General features: G+C 40.3%; 1 protein-coding gene across 8 annotated transcripts in view; it reads right to left on the reverse strand.

The window, feature by feature from the left end:
- Nucleotides 1-22,423, reverse strand: part of pgap2 (post-GPI attachment to proteins 2) — a 111,125-nt gene that overhangs the window by 54,610 nt on the left and 34,092 nt on the right. For 6 of the 8 annotated variants that reach the window (XR_005632725.1, XR_005632726.1, XM_039745703.1 and 3 more), the window contains 2 exons: nucleotides 12,568-12,676; nucleotides 2,943-3,062 (listed from right to left, as the gene is read on the reverse strand). Coding sequence is in view for 6 of the 8 variants with exons in the window: in XM_039745703.1 (XP_039601637.1) it covers nucleotides 2,943-3,062; nucleotides 12,568-12,676 (229 nt within the window). In the remaining 2 variants the exon portion in view is untranslated. Of the gene's footprint in view, nucleotides 1-2,942; nucleotides 3,063-7,202; nucleotides 9,032-12,567; nucleotides 12,677-22,423 lie in introns of those variants that run through there. The other 2 variants (XM_039745707.1, XM_039745705.1) reach the window with 1 other exon arrangement.

The raw sequence follows: 22,423 nt of genomic DNA on the forward strand, positions 1-22,423 counted from the left end.
CAAGGGTGAACAAATGAGACAAGATGGCCAGACCAATGTCCGTCTAAGGCCACCTCCACGTCCCAAGCCCTCTTTTTTCCATTACGGGCTCACATTGCAGCACAAGCCCATAGCAGCCTAAATTCTAACTACAGCAAAAATGGTTTTATGCGAGTATTATTTGGGCAGGCTAACTGACACACTCGGGGTCACTGACCTGGTGACCTTGTGGCCACACGGCATCATTTCATGTAGCGTCTTTCACGATGAGCACCTTCTGAAAGTGCTGGTCGAGACAAACACAATTCTCACTGAGCTTTGATTTTTATTAGCCAGATGCTGTGCGGACTGGTGAACCAGAACTAAAACCTTGTGGTTTCCACTTCAGTTATTTTAATTACAAGCCATCCTACACCTCAGATGTTCCCAATGATATTGAAAAAAGAAAAGAAAAATAAAATAAAGGGGCAACGCTCAACACGGAGTGGAAGCAAAGACTACAACACTTTCAAGGTACACAGCCGGCTGCTCTGCTCCCACATTTAACTCTTTCACTGCCGTTCTCAGACAGGCCCAGGGGTTCAACTTCATATCCAAAGCAGGAGCCATGTCGGGAAATGTGAAGGTTGAACTATCAATGTCTTTACGAGCGGACTGCGATCTCTGAAGTCGAAGCCTTTACACTTTAACACGGTCACTGCTCTGTTTAGGTTTGGAATTATCGAAATGATATTCATTGCCTAACGAATCACCATCACCATTCCTGTTTCATAGACAGGATATCAAGGCACAACCAAGGATGTGAGGTTGTCCAGTTGGGGAGGTTAGGGGTCCAATTGTTGTTTTCTTTTTTGCAGATAATATTGTTCCCTTTGCCTCATCTGATTGTGACTTTCAGTATCTACTCAAGCAACTCACTGCCAAGTGTAAAGCAGCTGGAATGAGGATCAGCGTCTCCAAGTCTGACTTGATGGTTTTCTTTTTGAAAAGAGTAGACTTTAAGGGGAAGAACAACCGCCCTTAGTGAAAGAGTTCAGCTATCTCGGGATTTCTAGATCTTCCATCAAGAGTGACGGAAAAAGGGAAGGCAAGATCAACGAGCTGACTGGAGTGATGGCATCTGTTCTGTTGTCGCTCTACCAGCCCGTGGTGGCGATCAGGAGTCCGAAGACAAAACTGTCAGTTTACCAGTTTGTCGACATACTGGTCCTCACTGAGTCTCAAGGCAGACTGGCTGCTCCTCTGGTTTGAGAGGGGCCAGCTGACGTGGTTTGAGCAGGTCGTAAGGATGTCCACACCGGGTGGCTCCCCTTACAGCTGCTCCTGGCACATCTCACTGGGAGGAGACCCTGTGACAGAACCAGGACACACTGGAGGGATTGTATGTCTCGACTGGCTTTGGAACACCTTGGATTTCCCAAGGAAGAGCTGGGGAATAACCAGACACAGACTCATAGACATGAAATAAATGAAGAACATATGAGAGATCAGAAGGGGCATCAATGAGAAAAAGCAGAATATCATCAGCATAAAGGGCGACTATGGGAGAGACTAGGCGTGACTCACGTATAGCAATGGCTAGAGGCTCGAGAGAAAGATTGAAGAGGAGAGGGGAAAATGGGCATCCCTGCTGGATCCTTCAAAAAGACTGTGAAGTAACTGAGTTAGTGAAAACAACAGCAGAGGGAGGTGAGTAAAGCTCTGGAGTTTCATGCTCTTCTTCAATATTTATACCTTCGCTTTAAACATGCAACCTCCAAACACAGGTCCAGTGGGTGTGCTGACTGCAGAGGTAGCTTGCTTGGGAGCCCTTGGAATAGCCATCGACCCTGACCAAAGAGGGGCACGTCAGCACCGCGTCACACTTGACTCGCCTCATCTCATCTCCCTGCCTCGTGTGTTATGTGAGAGGCGCATGTCGTTTTCCTGTCAGCCGTCTTCCCTAACTGTTTATGGTTCTGTTCATAAGAAATCAGATTCAATGAAATAATAAGACACATACTTTAAACATTGGCTCCGCTACACTCATCCTGACCTTGATGCCCACCTGAAAGACTGGACGATCACAGGAATCCCAGTACTGCAGTGGCTCACTTTGAATTCCTCACCCACACTACTGATGAGGAGTTTAAGCTTGTTGTTTTTGCCTTACAGTCATATCATAGATTTATTCACGCATGGCCTCCATATCTTCCTTTACATGCGCACACACATTTATTTTATAAAGCATTGTTTTAGTTCTGGAGACCTAATGAATGGCAACTCTTTCCCAAGATTCTCCACTTCACACCTCCAGCCACAGGTCTGTAAATGACGCCACACGGTCCTGTGGTTGCTCAGACTCTTCTTAGATGATCAGGTGTTAGTGCCGGTGGTGCACACCTGACTAAGGTTATGAGGGAGCTTTGTTCGCATATACGAGTTTCGTAAAGTGGCTGTGCGTGATTCGGGGAAGCCTGTACGTGTCACACTTTGTGTAGCACACTGTCAAATCACACAGACTCTGCTAACTGAAATGTGTTTAAATAGTTTAAATGAACCAAAGCTGATTTAAGGCAGGTAATGTGGTGTCAGGGGTACGGAGTGAAACAAAATGAAAAGGACGAGTTTGGGTGTTAAGGCCTAACGGTCAACTGCGCTAAAACTTCAAATTAATGGCCCCATGTTTAATGATTTTCTGTATGTAACTTTTTCTCATGCTAGGTAGGAAATTTTATGAGATGTTTTCAGAAGAAAACTTCTGAATGTCATGAAGTAAGAATGTCTGATTTAGGAATACTCTAAATAAGGATTAGGTTGTCTGATTGACTTTTCTTACTCAGTCTCTTGAATTCAACTGGCGTAAAATGTGTACTTTTTAATTTCTAAACTCCTACATTTATGCAAGCGTGAGATCATTTGTACACTGCAGAATATTAAGGTAACAGCATTTAAGTCGGATTTTACTTTTTAACATTTCTTACCTATTTCGATCACTTCTGCATGCAGTCTGAAGGCCGAGAAGGTCGTTATCGACGTAAGCACCAGCACTGCGGTTACTTGGTAATGGTCAGTATGGCTCAATTTCACTTGTGTTGTCATCACTATAAATAAATAAATTAATAAATAAATAAATATCAAACCAACAATTACCATACATGCATTACACAAGGCAAAATATTTCTGAAGGAGAAAGCAACATTTGAGCTTTTGTGCCAAGTCTCACCTAATTCTGAATGACTGTCTCAGCACAAAAGAGCTTTAAGAAGGTCCTGGAGTTGATAGCCATGGCTGACCCCAGTAATACTTGCACTTCCAATCGTCTGGGGCTCCATAATCGGTTAAAGGTGTGCAAGACTCCACATTTGAAACTGAACAACAGAAACTGGTGAGGACAGACATGCTGTAAAAAAACATCTTTGCTGCAGTCACTACTTAGAACATGATGTCCTCCATTCCACTTTTATGGCTAAACTTGGGGCTTAAAATTCTGAACCAGATTGTTCTCACAACAAGGAACAAGGAGACAGTACATTTTTAATGGGATCTCCTTTCTCCCTTTATTATTTGTATGTTCATCGTAACGTAGCTGGATAAAATATTTAGAAAGTCAGTGATTCAGAGATAATTATAAAATAAAACCTGTTGATTTTCTCAGAAAAGTAAAATGTACAAACACATACTCTCCTATTCTGGCACAAAGAAACAACAAGAATGTCTACTGTAAGATTAGCTAGAAACGATTTAAAGAAAAACTTGTCGCCACTGCAACCCTTCTGAAATGTGCTCATTCAGTTATGGGGTCTCTGGGAATCTCTCTATTATATATAAAAAAAAATAAAAATCCTGGGACGAGACAAGACTTTTTTCAAGTCACACCCTCCTCCCAACCACATTCAACCACGCACACAGTCCGCTTACCTCTCATTCGTGCGAAGGCTTTTGTCAGACGCAGTTCCTGCACCCTCAGCTCTTATAAATTTTAATGTTTTCCTCACTTTAAGTTCCCAATTAAAGAGGATGTATTATGTCCAAATCTTATTTAAAAATTTCATCACAAAGGGGTATCAATCAACAGAAGAAAAGAGTACACGGGCAATCCTAGCACTGAGAATATCTACAACCGGGCGGCACGGTGGTGCAGTGGGTAGCGCTGCTGCCTCGCAGTTTCGCTTCCCGGGTCCTCCCCATGTCTGTGTGAGTTTCCTCCCACAGTCCAAAGACATGCAGGTTAGGTGGACTGGCAATCCTAAATTGTCCCTAGTGGTGTGTGTGTGTCCTGCAGTGGGCTGGCGCCCTCCCCGAAGTTTGTTTCCTGCCTTGCGCCCTGTGCTGGCTGGGATTGGCTCCAGCAGACCCCGTTGACCCTGTAGTTAGGATTCAGCGGGTTGGATAATGGATGGAATATCTACAACCGTTAACACTGTCCAGTCTTCCAGCGCACAAATTACTGTAGAAAGAACCATTAGACACCAAAGGAGATCTTGATATGCCATTCGTATTAAAACGTTAACAGTTTCCCGTTAGAATAGCTTTTGCAAAGACAATTAACAAATATCATTTGAAAAAGATGTTTTATTTAATAGAGAGAAAGAAACGAAATTCATTGGCATTTTCACAATGAATGTCCAAACACAGTATAAAAATTCAATGCAATATTGACAAAAATTTAATTCAAAAAAGTTTTTTTACTGAAGTTTTACAATAAAAGTGTAAATTTAAAAAGTAGTTGCTTGTTAATTTCAAGGCCAAACAGAACTAAATTGTATTACACAACAAAAAACTCTAATGAAACATGAAACAGTTTACTTTCAAATTATTACATTTTACTATTTTTTACTATGGTTAATTACTCGCTGTAATGTAAAATAGTTAGTTCTATTATGCATATGTAACTATTAGCATGAAAATAACAATCTGTTTAAATTGTACATCCACATCTCCATATGCGAGTGGCAGAACTGCAAAGAGGCTAGCGTGTAGTGCCCGCCCGGGGTTTGGCAAGTGAAGCAAGCAGGGGGCAAAGCCCCCCCAAGTAATAATAATAATTCTTATCATCAGCTACCTTCACTGGAAAACATGGAAATGTAACATTAGCAAATGTATATATATATATATATATATATATATATATATATATATATATATATTGTGAACGTGGCCCGGACACAGACAGGCAGACATGTTGTAACTTCACCACCACACGTTTATTTACAATGGGTTTAGTGCACAAACCCCAAGTCCTGGCCAACACACAATGCCTCCACTCTTCGGGCCGTCTCCACACTCTCCTCTGCTTTGTCCTTCTTCCACCCGACTCCAGCCTCGAATGAAGGGAGGCGGCCCCTTTTATCCTCACCCGGATATGCTCCAGGTGCTCCCCGGCAATCACCTGTCGACACGCCCCTGTGTGGCGGAAGTGACGGCTGTACTCTCAGAAGCATTCCGGGTGTCCCTGCTACTCTTCCCCCCAGCACTTCCTGGTGTGGCGGAAGTACTGAGGTCCAGGGTTCCCAAGGCATTGGGGCACCCCCTGGCGGTGACCACGGGCACCTACAGGGTTGGGGTTCCATGCCCTCAACCCAAAAACTAGGGTGGTGGCCCCCACGTGATCCAAGACGGGCACGCCCTCTTCCGGTCCTTTATGGCGTCCCGGCTGGGTCATCGCCCCGGCACCTCTGACAATATACATCCCCAAAACAAGTAAAAGGTCAATTATATCACCATGGGATCCACACAAGCCTGCAAACACATCTTTGAGAAAAGGCCTTCAGAAAGCATTCTGATCTCTTCACTTTATTCACATTTTGTTTTGGTGCAAAGAATCCTTTAAATCCATTTTATCATTAATTAGAGACTTTTAGAAATCTTTGCAAATTAAAAAGAACTGAAATTTCCCATTGACATGAGTATAACGATTCCAGCTTGGAGTCTTCTTTGGTTTGATGTGACAAGATCCAGCCGCTTGGATTTTTGAAGGTTTTTTGTCCTTCTTCTCTGCAGATGCTCTTAAGCTCTGTCAGGTTGGATGGAGGGGACAGATTTTTCAGCTAAGGAGACATTCAATTAGGTTCAAATCTGGGCTCTGGCTGGACAATTCAGGAACATTCAAAGAGTTATCCCCAGCCACTCCTGTGTTGTCTTTTCTTTGTGCTCCGGGCCATTGTTCTGTTGGAAGATGAATCTTTGACCCAGTCTGAAGAGAATACTCTGGAGAACGTTGTCATTAAAGATATCTGTGAATTTTAGTTCATTCTACTTTCTCTGAACTCTACCCAGACTCTCAGTCCCTGCCACTAAAAACACAAACAACACTATGCTTTACCTTTGGAATGGTATTGTGCAGGTGCTAAGTGGTGCCTGGTTTTCTCCAGATCTGATGCAATGAATTGAGACCAAATAGTTCAATCTTGGTTTCATCAGAGCAGAGAATCTTGTTCCTCATTGTCCAAAAGTCCTTTAGGTGCCTTTTATTGCAAACTCCAAGTGGGCTCTCATGTGTCATCTAGCCATTCTGCCATAGAGACCCAATTAGTGGAGTGTTACAGTGGTGGTTGTCCATCTGGAAGTGTCTGCAGTCTCCACACAGGTTTTCTGAAGCTTAGTCAAAGTGACCCTTGGGTCCTTCTCTGCCACACCTAATTCACTGATGAATTATGAACTATTGGGAAGCCTTCAGTGCAGTTAAATGTTTCTGTAGCCTTCCCCATATCTGCCTCAACTCAGTTTTGTCTCAAAGCCCTGCAGGCAATTCCTTCATCTTCATGGTTTGATTTTTTCTCTGTGGAACTTTGACAGGCGATTGCCTTTCGTGATCATGTCAAATCAATTCAATTCAATGTGGACTCCACACAAGGTGCAATGACGATCAACAGAATGGGACGCACAGGAGTCACGTCATGGCAAAGAGTCTGAACACGTGTGTCCATGTAATATTGTTATTCATTTTAATACAAAATTCGTATCAACCAGTTTTCTCTTTGTCATGTGGGGTATTGAGTGTTGCTTGATGAGGGGGAAAAAATGAATTTAAATTATTTTAGCACAAGGCTGTAACATAACAAAATGTGAAAAAAAATAAAGGGATGTAAATACTTTCTGAATTTCTAAATTTCTAAAATAAGAATTTTCTCAGAGTCTTGTGGGATTCCTTTCATCACATTCATGTTTACTACGCAAAATGCATGCGAGGAGAGGGCCCTTGTGCTAACCCTTAGGACAAAGAAGAAATGAAACTCATAAAAACATATTGAAAAAGTTAATTTATTATGAACACAGACAAAGAAGGGTTATACTGATGAGGCGCCTTGTCCACCTCTGAAGGTGAAAGCACTCTTATCAACTCAATTTCCAACTCTAAATTCACATCAAAACCTGAAATCCGCAATTAGCCTTCTCCTCGCACCCGAGACCACTGCCCCTGAACCTCACATTGTCTTGACAAGGTCAGGCCCTTAGAATGCTTCTGGCCCACCTCTAGAAGGGGCTCACTGCCTTAACTGTAGGCTACTCAATATCCTGCCATGTAATGCAACTCTTAAAAGGACAAAATGATCCCCAGTTGTCAGGGTTTGATCGAGTACTTCACTTTATCAGCCAGGAGGTATTTCAACATTCTGCCCACCCTCCGAAGCCAAAATCTCTTAACATGTTAGAAATGGACTTATTTATTAATGACTTGTAAGTAATGAAGTACAGGTATTGATTTTTTGCATAAATGGTACAAAGTTTAAAATGATCCAGATACCTCAGTGTTACCCTGAATTACAAAAAAGATGGAATCCAGTTGACCAAACAAATGCACCACTTAGAGGCACAAACCGTCCTCTTGTCAAAGAATGGGGTTCACAATATTCTCCTGGGCCTAAGACAGGAAAACATTTCATGGTTATTGACCAAAATGTTTCTTTGGGAAACCAACAAAAGAAAAAGCAGATACATGGCTTGCTTTCATATGTTTTTATAAAGCACCTCTTCCAGCATTCATCATGACAAGTTAAAATTACCAGTCTTAAAAGCAACATTAATCCAGAAAATGTAACTGCAGACCAAAAGCGAATTCTGATCCATGATATCCATAAATGATTACCAAGTTGTAGTTCTGTATTTTCGTCATTTTCCAGGTAAGGGTGCCATAATACAGTGAATAAATAAATTGTGCTCTGGGAAATAGAAAACTTCATAATTCTGTTTGACATAATATGAAAAACATGTTTAAAAAACAATCATACCAAATACAGTTGAAGAACGTTACAGTGTTCAGATTTTGGCAGTAAAGTGTCTTATGCAAATCAAAGCTCATTTTGAAAATTAGAAATTCACACTCCATTTTACAGCTCTTATCACATCAGCCGTCTACGGTCAAAGAGCCCTTTGTGCTTCTGCCATTATGTCTTGTGTAAGCAGGAGTGTCCCACTGAACAGAGTTTGTCCACAGTATAAGAAATGTAGTAGATAAAACATGAAAAGAAACTTCTGATATCTTAACATTTAAACTCATTTGACAAAAATCAGTGCTACCTTCACCAAGTTGATTAGGAACAACTTAATCTGTGTACTGTATATCAAAATTGTCAGAAAATAATAATTAGAAGATAACTATTTGTGATTTTTGCATGATTCAGGCCCAACTGACTGGAAGCACTATGAAATGTACTAAAGATATTAACGGAATTAAATAACACATAATTAGAATACAAAAAATATCCCCATTAAGAAAAGAGACGACTCATGCACAATACAACACTTAACAGGAAAAAAAATCAGAAAAACAACTAATTATAAATACAGTGACAAATGGTTCAAATTCAGTGGAGTTTGTAAATATCATTTATGGAATAAAACCCCCCAATGGCACATAATAAGCAAGTTTTGTGTGTGTGTGCACCTGTACAGTCAAGAGCTAATTCTGACTGCCCACTGTCACCACGTTGAGGTTATTATTAAAAGCGCTTGTCCTCTTGTGGTGAGCTAATCACCAGTTCCTTGTTACCAAAGTCCCAGTAGGCAGTCATGTGAAATGCCATGTTTGAAAGAACCACAATATACTCCAGTAATGCAAATATTGTGTAAACTGTTGAAAAAGAGGAGAGAGAGAGAGAAAAACACAGGAGTGAGTCAGGGAACAAAGCAAATGAACACAAGAAAAACTGATGAGTAACCTGTGCTGTCCATGTTTTTTAATTTGCACTTTCAATACCACCATCAATTTCGGAGTTGAACGAACCCAAGCACCATAACTGGCTGCACAGCTAGGTAATATACTGCACATAACTATGGATTGTAGTGTGAAAAGATACTTAATAACTCTCTTAATATTTTGATCTGCACCCCATGTCTTAGTTGAAGAACTCGTTTTTTAAATTAACAGCTAACATCATATCTACTAATTCCTTTCATAATTCTGAATACTTTAATCACATTAAATTTGAATTTTTCTTTTTTGCTTACACTAAAAAGATTTGACACTTTCAGTTCCTCCTAGTCTCTCACAAACCACATTCTTGAAATTTAGTTGCTCATCAGCTTGCTTAAAAAAAGCACATTCAGCCGAAATATGCAATTTTACACTTTACATTAAGATGTGTATGGACTTTGTAAAATGCCTGATGCTTATCTGAAATAATCTTTCCAGTTTAGTATCCTTAAAAAAAAAAAATGGTATTTTCACACTGTACTTTCAATGTTAAGTTGTTTAACAATACAAACCCATGAAATGTTGTGCAAGTTGATATAGCATTAGACAAATGTATTTCAAATTTAATTATATTTTTTCTTGTCGTTTTCTTATAGTTCCAGGTACAGCCTTGGATTTTAAGCGATGAACACCATAATAAAACCACAGAATGTATAAATGTCATCCATCCATTCATTCATTATTTATGGACATACAGTACTTGTCCTCTACGCCCTGAACTAAGTAGGTTAGATGATGGAGGGCTGGATCAATAGACCAACCCCGTTTAAGTTTATGCAAACTTGGAAAGTAAATGGGCAGCAATGGGTAAAACACAAGAATCATATTTACGTGGATTGTACAATAAATGGCAATTGTAAGGTTCACACAAAACTACACTGAAGAAATTTACAGACAATAGCCAAGCTAACTGTGCATCTTTGAACAGCAAACCAATAAGACAATACAATAAAATAAAGCTGTGTAGTTTCCACACTTTTTCCTAACCTACAAATTCCTTTCATAATTTTGAACAATTCTACCATGTTAACTTTTAATCATTTTTTTTTGTTTAAACTGCTTCAGTCCTTCTTGCCTCTCACAGACCACACTGCTGAAGTTGAGTTGCTCATCAGCCCTCTTAAACAAGCATGTTCAGCTTAAATTTTATACTCTACCTTAAGAAATGTGTATGTCCTTTCAGTTAATCAATTATTTAATAACCAGTAACAGCATACTGCACGATAACGTGCAGTGAATATACTTGACATATAGTCGTCGTACTCTCTCTCTGTACATTGAGTATTTGTTTGCTCAGAAGCTGATGCGCTTGCATGCTGCTTCATAAACACCTTTTGTTTTCTCAACTCTAATGCCCCGCTTCTGTTGGCATCTTTTTACGTTAAAACTGATTGTGTTGCAATTACTTAATACGTTTTTAATTTTTCACTTAAGTCTTCAATCTGCCACAAGAATGATTTAAGATATGAAGAGGCAGGAGTAGTGACGGCGAACCTGATAGGGAATGAGAACGGCATCCTTACACAGGCACCGCTCGGCCGCCCAGCTGCGCGCTGCCGAGAGTTGATTCTACAATAAAATAAAATAAAAACAAAAAGAATAATAATAAAAATCATCACCCCGAAAGCAGACAGTAGTGGTTACGTAGTATTATGCGTACCAAATTTCAGGTCAATATGTCAAACGGTTTGCGAGCTACAGGTGATTTAAAATCCTGGACAGACAAATGGACGGCTATGCTAGCGTATTATATAAGAAGATTAACCATTTTGTGAACTATGTATAACACCCAGAGCTTATGTGAAATTAATCTTTCCAGCTTAGCATGCTTTAAACAATAAAATCTACACACTACTTTCAACACTGAGCTGCTTGAAGGTTAAGTTTGGTATTTTTCAAGTTGAAGTTATTTCCTTTTCAGCTTTTCCTCTGCGCCCCTTAACCTACAATATAAAGCACCAGTGCTGGCAATTTTGTAATCTAATCTATAGAATCTTCTAGAATTTAGAGCACACTTCTGCATGGCAAATGCATATATACCATGTCTGTGAAGAAATAAGTTTGACTTGAAAAATACCAAACTTATCCTTTAACAACACAGACTCATGAAATGTTGTGCAGACTAAAAAATCATTACACAAATATATTTTAAATATATTTTAAAACATAACTAACTTCTAGATCAGGGGTGCTCACACTTTTTCAGCTTACAAGCTACTTTTAAAATGACCAGGTCAAAAATGATCTACAAACATTAAAAATGCTATTATAGTATCAGAGGTGGGTAGTAATGAGTTACATTTACTTGAGTAACTTTTTAAAAAAAATTGTACTTCTAAGAGTAGTTTTAATGCACCATACTTTTTACTTTTACTTGAATACATTTGTGAAGAAGAAACGCTACTCTTACTTCACTACATTGGGCAACACTCGAATCGTTACTTTTTTTCAATTAGATTAAGTCTGACAGACAATTTTTAATCTGCTCTGTAGCGTATGCTGTCAAGCTGCGCACACGCCTTCCATTGCGTCTTCTTCTTTGGAATAGCATAGCAATAATAGATTGACAGATCAGATAAACGCACTTCGATTGTGACATTGTGAGAGAAAAAAAATCCTCTACCAATTCATAATTTTTTTTTTTTTTTTTAAATCCCTTCTTTAGTCGATATAAATTGGAAGGCTGACTAGATCGCTTAGAAAGCCGGAGTTTTGCAGTAAATCATGCGTGCAGGATGACCAGTGTGTTAGAAGAAAAAAGATCTCAGACTGGCCGCCCTGTATGTCAATCAAGTGGCAAATGCCATAGGGAGGATATATGATAGAGTAATGTTTAAAAAAAAATTTTTTGAATGCAACGCGATCGACCTGCACTACCTTTGCGATCTACCTGTCGATCATGATCGACGCATTGGGCACCCCAGTTCTAGATGGTACACTGCAATACCTTCTGATGATGGAGGCAATTTGCTGAGAGTGTAGATTTTAAAATTTCACATTGACTAGTCCACTACTGCATGCTTATTTTCAAATACATTTACAGTATTGACAATGCAATGATTACAGGGAACAGCCAATTCTCCAGTTTACACCTGAACTAGCAACACAAGTGCACCCGAATCACTTCAAATATCAGAACAAACATTTGCTGCATAAAAGGTCCACAAAGGGCAACTAACCAATTTCCAAAATATAGGAAATTCATCACTGCACAGAATCAGGCATTCTACATGTTGAGAATATTCACTACCCACCTCTTCTCAAAGGTTTCACACTAGAAATCATTTATTTGTAATGCTTTTTTGGAGCCATTTGGAGACTCAAATGATTCAATAACTGAAGTGGGTTTACAAAACTACATATTTTTTCACAGACTACTTTTGCCCAATTTGCTATGCTTTTAATATACTTACCTCCTGGCTCACAGTAGCTGTTGTGTCTAACAAAGGACACAAGGGAAAGCAAAAAAAAAGTCAAATTGATCATGAAAAGGCGATTCTTCCATGTATAGGAGGTCAGGGCCTAGGGGTAGAAAAAGCAAATCTAAAATTACTACACAATTTTCAAATATAAAATTGTTAAAATTGAAAATATCAGAATAATACATCAGATCCCCTTTTCAGGTAACTCCATGCACAGCCTTCGATTTTAAATGATGGGCATTATAATAAAATAACAACATATGTTAGAGTCAGCCATCTGCTCACTATTTATGAACACACTTGTCCTATCTGTCTTGAGCTGGAGTAAATGAGTAAGACAATGGATGTCTAGATCGATAGTTTTCTCTCACTCAAATTTATGCAACCTTGGAAAGTAAATCGGCAGCAATGGATAAAAAGCAAGAATCACCCCTGGACAGAATAGAGTAAATGGTAAATGTAGGGTTCCCACAAAACTACACTTAAAAAATTTACAGTAGCCAAGTTAATTGTGTGTCTTTGAACTACTAATTTGAAACCAAAAAAGAAATTATGTAGAATAAATACACGGCACACAGAAGTCATCCGAGCACAAAAGGAATTAAAACAATTTAAAAATAAAATAAAATTTGTGTAGTTTCCACATTTTGCAGCCTGGAGGCCCAACTGGAACAAGGAGTGCAAGCTGAAGACATTAGTGTAGCATAGTCCTAAAACAAAGTCAGAAAAGTGTAATTTCAGAACACTATACCAGTATTAGAAGATGGGCACAACTTGGGGGTTGTATGGCCTTAGCAGAGTTCCCTGGAAAGTTACCAAGTAGGGGCACCAACAAAAAAGACAAGAGACATAAGTTAAATCTTGTTGGAAACATGTCACATTCCCTCAAGATACCAGAGGACAGGCAATCAAGCAGTTATCAGGGTTACCGAATACGCTGCAAAGAGAGAAACGTAACCCAGAGAAGAATCTCCTGAAATGGCAACTGCACAATCGCTAGTGGTTATGTGGTCTCAGAATGTGTATATAAGAATTCGCTATCCAACATTCGATATCCAACAGTGAAGTGGACAAGTAGACAGGACTTTTTATGGCTGATTGGAGGCTCAGGTACAAGTTAACCGGGGATGGGGTGTAAAGCATCTTCACAATAAGAGAATTGATAAGAATGACAGGTATTGGGAAGTAACCAGGTAAGCCACATTTTCTGGTACAAGAAGACCTGAGCCAATACAGGCAGTACTAGAAAGAGCGTGGACTTCATGTTCTTTTTGAAACTTTGTTTCTCACTGTTCTTACTTCCATGGTTTTTAACGGATATTAAAAAATAAATAAGTAAATAAAACTGTGTTTATTCACCTTAGGCTACTTGACATCTCTCTAGTGAATCATAAATACACATGTTGTGTGACTTATTCAGAATTACATATCACATCAATGGTGGAGACAGAAAAAGCAATAATAATAGTGTCACAACCACAACACCAACCCAACATTTGCTTATAGTTAATTGAATACATTTAAACCTAAACTTCTAATTATACTGTGCTATTAATAAAGTTGTAACTTACAAAATATGCATATTTTACAATTTGGAGAGATTCAGTACACCAGTACCAAATCAGTTTTGAAGCAAAAAATGAATAACTCCAAAAAAACCCTCCTCTTCTTACTCCAGCCACCCTGATCCACTGCACAATTGCTTGCCTCCCTTATGCACCACACCATCACACAGCACAACTCATCACTTTCAGACCGTGGATTCCACTTTGCGTCAAAGCAGTGAGGGAAAAGTGGGATGTGTCCCAGGAAGTTCCAATTGTGTCAAAGCAATAAGGGGGTTGGTTCCCTATTCAGTCCAGATTGCCTTAAGGCAATAGTGTCCCCCGTGAAGTCCCAATTGCATTTAAGCGTGTAGTTTCATTTTGAGAAATTTAAGAAATGGATGATTTTCCGTAACTGCAGCAGCAAGTATAGTAGGATGCCGGGAGGAGGTTTGAGAGGAAACCTGAAATTTACTTCCAGTACAGATATTCCTGAAATGCCGATACCATACTTTTTTAAAATTTGGGTTTTGCAGTACTTTTCCAGTACCGGTACACCATAATCTGTACACTGACATTCTACTATACATTAAGAAGAGTTTGAACTTAATGCTCATGAAATCCTCAATCAACACAAGAATGCATAACCATACACAAGATTATAAGCACAGGAAGCAATCACATAACTTTGGTGGCCTGTTCTTCCCTAATATTCTTGTTTCCCTCTAGGATAATGCAACAAAGAAATTGTAGAAAAATGAGGAGTGTTGCAAATACGGCATCTCTAAGCTATCCTATTAGAATGATCAAAAAACTGAATATTACATTACAACTAGAAAAAAAGTGTTACAGAACTTTCTAGGCAACCCCAATAAACTTCAAAAATGAGAATCTATTTGAAATAGGAAGTCACTCAAAAAAGATAAATATCCTAACATAAATGACACTTCTAAGGGTGTCCTCCAAAAAATCTATGGCAACTAATTTCTATAGCCGAGATACTGTATAAGAAATTGTAAATTCTTCCCCATTCTTCTTGGCAGAAATTATAAAGATCCTGTAATTTAGTGGGATAGCACCTCTGGACAGCAGTTTTCAAACAATGCCAGATTCTCAAAAGGGTTGAGGTCAGGGATTTGACCTGGCCATTCCAAAACATTCACCCTTCTGTTTCTGAGCCATTCCAGCGTCGCTTTGGCCTTATGCTTAGGGTCACTGTCATGTTGAAAGCTGAATCTTCTGAGCACATTTGAATAAGTTCTCCTGCAATACCTTGTGATATTTGTGTCCATCCATCGTCCCTTCAACTCTGACAAGATTCCCAATCCCAGGACATTAAAAACAAGTCATATAATGATGCTGCAACCACCACATTTCAACGTGGGTATGGCGTTTTTTTGAGGCATGGACAGTGTTAGGCTGGGTTTATATTTCACACGGACGCAGCTGCCATGCAAGCAGTGTATTGTTTATACTTTCATGCGTACTTTATGTAAATCTGGAAGATTCCACCAGGTAGCAGTTTGAGATATCATCACAGTCAGAAAACAACATTTGGCTTTGCTGTGTTGTGAATTTCCTGAAACATCAATTAAATCCTCAGAACACCTTGCCATATCATCTCTGAAAAGGATGGATGTTTAATGATTATATCCAATAATCCAGGGATGCACCCATTCCAGCAAGCATTGGGGTCGAGGCAGAAATGATCCCTGGATGGGGGTAAACTCATTGCAAGGTGAAGACAAGCACACACACATACACTAATGTCATTTTAGCATCACCAAATCCCCATGCCTACACGTTGTTTGAAGGACACTGAAGTACACTGAGGAAACCCACCAGAAAAAACATACAAACTTCAGGCAGGGAACGCCGGGAACATGACACCCTACTGTGAGGCAGCAGCGCTACCACTCTGCCACCATGCCGCCCCAAATGTGTACTTATTAACAGTATTAATTATTTAAATGAAGTTAATGATGTATCTGCAAAATGTAACATACATGTTTTAACAAAGTGCTTTGACACATTTCATCATAAAAGTGATAAAGTATAAATTCAAGGATTCAAATGTGAAGAGAGCTGTTATATCATAAATGGTGTGTGTGTGTGTCAATCGCTGCCTGCTGCTACTGTCATCACAAAAGGAAGCCCCAGATGCGCACAGCAATTAACAACTGGGTCAGTTTTAAGATGACAAAATAAACTCTGAGATTAAAGTGGAAATTTCAAGATTTTTTTCTTCACTGTGGTCCTAAATTTTTTCTCTGTGGCTCAAATACATTTCCATACATTCTGATGTTGCTACGAAGGTGCAAAAAAAAAAAAATGATGCTTGATTCGCCCATGCAAGAAACAGATGAAGAAAAGCACCAAGAATACATTTGCATTTTAGCATTTAAGTTTGACTATTCACTTCACCACATTGAATCATTTATCAAACACTGAAACTTGCACATTGATCCTGTAGGATCTGCAAAGCGGCTTGCTGTCACATGTTGACTGTGATCAAAGACTCTGATGTCACGTTCCAACTTGAACACACTGCACACCCCCCCCCAAACAAATGAATGCTTTAGTGTTTTGATTTAACAGAATAAAAATACAAATGAATACAATGGAAACCTTAACTTCATTTTTGTTGCACCACCTTTAGATGCAATCAATGGAAACAAGCGATTCCAGTAGCTCTCAATGAGACTTCTGAACCTGTCAACAGGTAGTCTGTCTCACTCTTCCTGAACAAACTGCTCCAGTGGTGTCAGTTTTGATGCCTTCTCCAAACTGCTTGCTTCAGTTCTTTCCATAAATTTTTAACAGGATTTAAAACATCAGGCCACTTTAGAATACTCAATGTTTTGTTTTTTAGTCATTCATGGGCGCTTTTAGCTGTGTGTTTTGTGTCATTTTCCTGTTGGAGGATCCATGACCGGTGGCTGGGACAAAGCTATCTGAAACTTAACAGTACGTTTTGCTCCAGAATGTATGGATAGACTTCAGCTTTAAGCGTTCCCTGCACAGACTTAAGGCACCCCGTGCCAGATGTAGCAAAGCAGCTCCAGAATATAAAAAAAAGCCATTTCTCCAGGTTTCACACAAAGCAAGGCGTTTTTTTTTCTTCTTTGAAAGTTTCATTTTGTGTCTGTGTACATAGAGCTGATCTGACCTGCCAAAAAGCTCCAGTTGTATCTAATATGGCCAAAAAACAATCTCCCATAAGCATTGTGGCTTCTCAATATGTATTTTAGCAAATTCCAGTCTGGCTTTTTTATGTTTTTCTTTTAACGGTGGAGTCCTCCTGCGTCTTCTTCAATACAGCCCAGTGTCACTCAAAAAGTGACAGATGGTGTGATCAGATACTGATAGATCATGACCTTGGAATTCAGCTTGTATCTCCTCGGAAGTTGACCTTGGCTTTTTGTCTAACATTCTCACTATCCTTCTGTCCATTTTAGGCCCGATTTTCATATTGCTGCCACTTCTTAATATGATGTGCCACTGTTGTTACAGGAACATCAAGGATCTTTGAGATGATCTTAAAGTCTTTGCCTTTAACGTGCCTGTCTGCAATTCTTCTTCTTCTTATGGCTGCTCTCATTAGGAGTTGTCACAGAGGATCATCTTCTTCCATATCTTTCTGTCCTCTGCATCTTGTTCTGTGACACCCATCACCTGCATGTCCTCTCTCACCACATCCCTAAACCTTCACTTAGGGCTTCCTCTTTTCTCTTCCCTGGCAGCACTATCATCAGCATCCTTCTCCCAAAATACCCAGCATCACTCCTCTGCACATGTCCAAACCAACGCAATCTCACCTCTCTGACTTTGTCTCCCAACTGTCCAACTTGAGCTGACCCTCTAATGTACTCATTTCTAATCCTGTCCATCCTAGTCACACCCAATTCAAATCTTAGCATCTTTAACTCTGCCACCACCAGCTCTGTCTCCTGGTTTCTGGTCAGTACCATCATCTCCAACCCATATAACATAGCTGATCTCACTAAAGTCCTGTAGACCTTCCCTTTCACTCTTGCTGATACCCGTCTGTTACAAATCACTCCTGACACTTCTCCACCCATTCCACCCTGCCTGCACTCTCTTTATCACCTTCTCTTCCAAAATCCCAATTACTCGGTACTGTTGATCACAAGTATTTAAACTCATCCACCTTCACCAACTCAACTCCCTGCATCCTCACCATTCCACTGACCTCCCTCATTCCTCTCCTCTCTAGACCATATCTCCACCTTTCCAGGGTCTCCTCAACCTGCTCCCTACTATTGCTACAGATCACAAGGCCATCAGCAAACATTATAGTCCACGGGGACTCCCGTCTAATCTCATCTGTCAACCTGTCCATCGCCATTGCAAATAAGAAAGGTCTCAGAGCCGATCCCGGATGTAATCCCACCTCCAACTTGAATGCATCAGTCACTCCTACTACAGACCTCACCACTGTCACACTTCCCTCATACATATCCTGTACAACACTTACGTACTTCTCTGCCACTCCCAACTTCCTCACACAATACCACAGCTCCTCTCGAGGCACCCTGTCATATGCTTTCTTCAGGTCCACAAAGACGCAATACAACTCCTTCTGGCCTTATCTAAACTTCTCCATCAACATCCTCAGAGCAAGCATTGCATCTGTGGTGCCCTTTCTTGGCATGAAACCATACTGCTGCGGACTAATCATCACCTCACTTCTTAACCTAGCTTCCACTACTCATTCCCATAACTTCATGCTGTGGCTCATCAATTTTATTCCCCTGTAGTTACTGTAGTCCTGCACATCCCCCTTATTCTTAAAATATCGGCACCAGTATACTACTTCTCCACTCCTCAGGCATCCTCTCACTTTCCAAGATTCCATTAAACAATCTGGTTAAAAACTCCACTTCCACTCCACTTCAATATCTCCACAACCTCTTCTCTCTCTCGTTCTCCTCATTCATCAGCCTCTCAAAGTACTCTTTCCATCTGCTCAACACACTCTCCTCGCTTGTGAGTACGTTTCCATCTTTATCCTTTACGATTCTAACCTGCTGCACATCTTTCCCAGATTGGTACCTGTGTCAAGCCAATCGGTACAGGTCCTTTACTCCCTCCTTAGTGTCCAACCTCTCATACAACTCATGATACACCTTTTCTTCAGCATTCGCCACCTCTCTCTTTACCTTGCGCCTTATCTCCTTGTACTCTTGCCTACTTTCTGCATCTCTCTGACTATCCCACTTCTTCTATGCCATCCTTATCTATATACTCTCCTGTATTTCCTCATTCCACCACCAGGTTTCCTTTTCCTCCTTCCTCTTTCCAGATGTCATGCCAAGCACCCTTCTTGCTGTCATCCTTACTACATCTGCTGTAGTTTTCCAGCCGTCGGGTAACTCTTCACTGCCACCCAGTGCCTGTCTCACCTCCTCCCTAAACTCAACCTTACAGTCTTCCTTTTTCAACTTCCACCATTTGATCCTTGGCTCTGCCCTCACTCTCTTCCTCTTGATTTTTAATGTCATCCTACAGACCACCATCCTATGCTGCTTAACTACACTTTTCCCTGCCACGACTTTGCAGTCTTCAATCTCCTTCAGATCAACTATTCTGCAGAGGATGTAATGTACCTGTGTGCATCTTCCTCCATTCTTGTACGTAACCCTATGTTCCTCCCTTTTCTTGAAATACGTATTCACCACAGCCATGTCCATCCTTTTGGCAAAATCCACTATCCTCTGACCTGCATTCCTCACCTTGACACCATACCCACCCATTACCTTCTCATCTCCACTGTTCCCTTCACCAACATGCCCATTGAAATACGCTCCAAACACCACTTTCTGTCCCTTAGGTACACTGTTCATCACTTCATTCAACTCACTCCAAAAATCTTCTCTCTCACCCAATGCACACCCAACTTGCGGTGCATATGCACTAACAACATTCATCATCACACCTCCAATTACCAGCTTCATAATCATTACTCCACCTGACACTGTTTTCACCTCCAAAACACTCGACATACTGTTCCTTCAGAATAACTCCTACCCCATTTCTCCTCCCATCCACACCATGATAGAACAATTTGAATCCACCTCCTATCCACCTGGCCTTACTCCCCTTCCATTTAGTCTCTTGCACGCACAATACCTGTATATCAACCTTCCTTCTCCCCATCAATTCTGCTAACTTTCTCCCCTTACCAGTCATACTGCCAACATTTAAAAGTTCCTACCCTCAGTTTAGCTCTCTTTACTTTCCTCTCCTCCTGCCAGACACATTTCCCCCCTCTTCTTTGGCCAACAGTAGCCCAATTTCTGCCAGCACCCTGTTGGCTAACAGTATTGGTGGTGGTCATTGTTAACCCAGGGCTCGAGCAATCCGATATGTAAATTTGTATTGTTGTCCGTATATTGATTTGGCAAAATTTTACACCGGATGCCCTTCCTGAAAATTGGCTTCTTTGCTTCTTCTTGTCCATGTTTAGTGTGGGACACACAATCATCCCAAACAGCAGAGTTCCTATTTTCTCCATTTTAATAGGCTAAGTGACTGACTGCACGATTGGAAATGTGTGATGATAATTAAAGAATACAGACAGTTTGAAAATAATCAGTCTAATCCAATTATTTCTTGGGGTACCAACCTTATGTGTCCAGGCCATTTAAAAATATCTTTGCAGAATAAGCAATACTATATATTCATTTCACACTTGCTTTGCTTTCCTTTATGACATATCAAAAGCATGCAAGAACAATTGTTTTTCATTTAATCAGTCTTCAGGAGGCAAACAGCACTTTTTCAGCTGATAGGGTACCATGAAATCTGTCCATGTCTGTTATGGAGAAAGTCATGGAGTCCTATGCTTTTTCTCTTGGACTTTGTTAAATTTTTTTCCTATATCAGGTACAGTGCTATGGGATTAACAAGTGTCTCCTAAATAAGAAAAACATCTTCCACGATAACCGTTTTTTAGCTTGAAATTAACACGAATTTTCATAGATTATATTAGTTTTAGAAACAATACTACAATGAATAAATGTCATGTCTCTGGTGACTCTTCCTATGAAGTCAGCAGACAGATTAGGAGAGCATTGGGAGTCATGAGTCGCTGGAAAGGGCTGTGTGGCATTCCTGATATCTATGCAATAGGACAAAGGTCCAAGTCTTTAGAGTCCTAATGCTTCTTGTCTTGGTATATGGTTGCGAGATATAGACATTATCCAGTGATCTGAGATGAAGACCGGACTTCTTCGGTACCGTATCTCTTTGGAGAATCCTTGGGTACCGCTGGTTTGACTTTGTGTCAAATGACCGGTTGCTCATGGAGTCCTGAATGCGGTATGTTACCTGCATTGTGCGGGAGCATCAGTTACGGCACTACGGCCATGTGGCCTGATTCCCAGAGGGTGATCTGGCTTGAAGGATCCTCAATGTTGAGGACCCAAGAGGCTGGACCAGGCCAAGGTGACACCCACGTAACAACTGGCTGCAGCAGATAGATGGTCATTTTTTAAAGGTTGGGACTAGACCACGCGGCTGCCTGGGGGATTGCCAACAATACAATACAGTTTATTTTTGTATAGCCCAAAATCACACAGGAAGTGCCGCAACGGGCTTTAACAGGCCCTGCCTTTTGACAGCCCCCCAGCCTTGACTCTATGAGAAGAAAAGGAAAAACTCCCAATAAAAACCTTGTAGGGAAAAATGGAAGAAACCTTGGGAAAGGCAGTTCAAAGAGAGACCCCTTTCCAGGTAGGTTGGGCGTGCCAACCAGGATCCCAAGCTTTTTCGTTGTGTGGTGGGTGTGGGAACGTGCTGTACCAGTGTGTATTCCCCAACCTGACCTGACAAATATACAATGGTATACTTAATTCAAATCAAAATCCATTTTCTGTGTTTAAACTAATTCTGCACATATATACACTTGGTACTATGAAACTCATTCTCCTGCAGTTTCCCAATCAGTCTCTCACATTGGAAGTGAAGGCACATAACTCTACATGCTATCTCTGATAATTATAGCAAATCAGTTATAAATAAAGAATTTTTCACTTGGGATTACCAAAGCTTAATCTAATTATACATACAACTGTTCAATTATGCGTTAACATGTACGGATGATTGCTATGATAACCGCAATGGGTCTTCCACCCATCAATCCTCCCTCCCTTAAACCTGCTAAATTCTGTTCCAGGTCAGAGGAGTTACAAAGCCTATCCCTGCAGAATCAGGTACATGGCAAAAAAAGTCATTAAAGGAGCACCATCCAAAAACCCATTTATACATCCATATTCATA

Source organism: Polypterus senegalus, chromosome 2, assembly GCF_016835505.1.
Source record: "Polypterus senegalus isolate Bchr_013 chromosome 2, ASM1683550v1, whole genome shotgun sequence".
NCBI lineage: Eukaryota > Metazoa > Chordata > Cladistia > Polypteriformes > Polypteridae > Polypterus > Polypterus senegalus.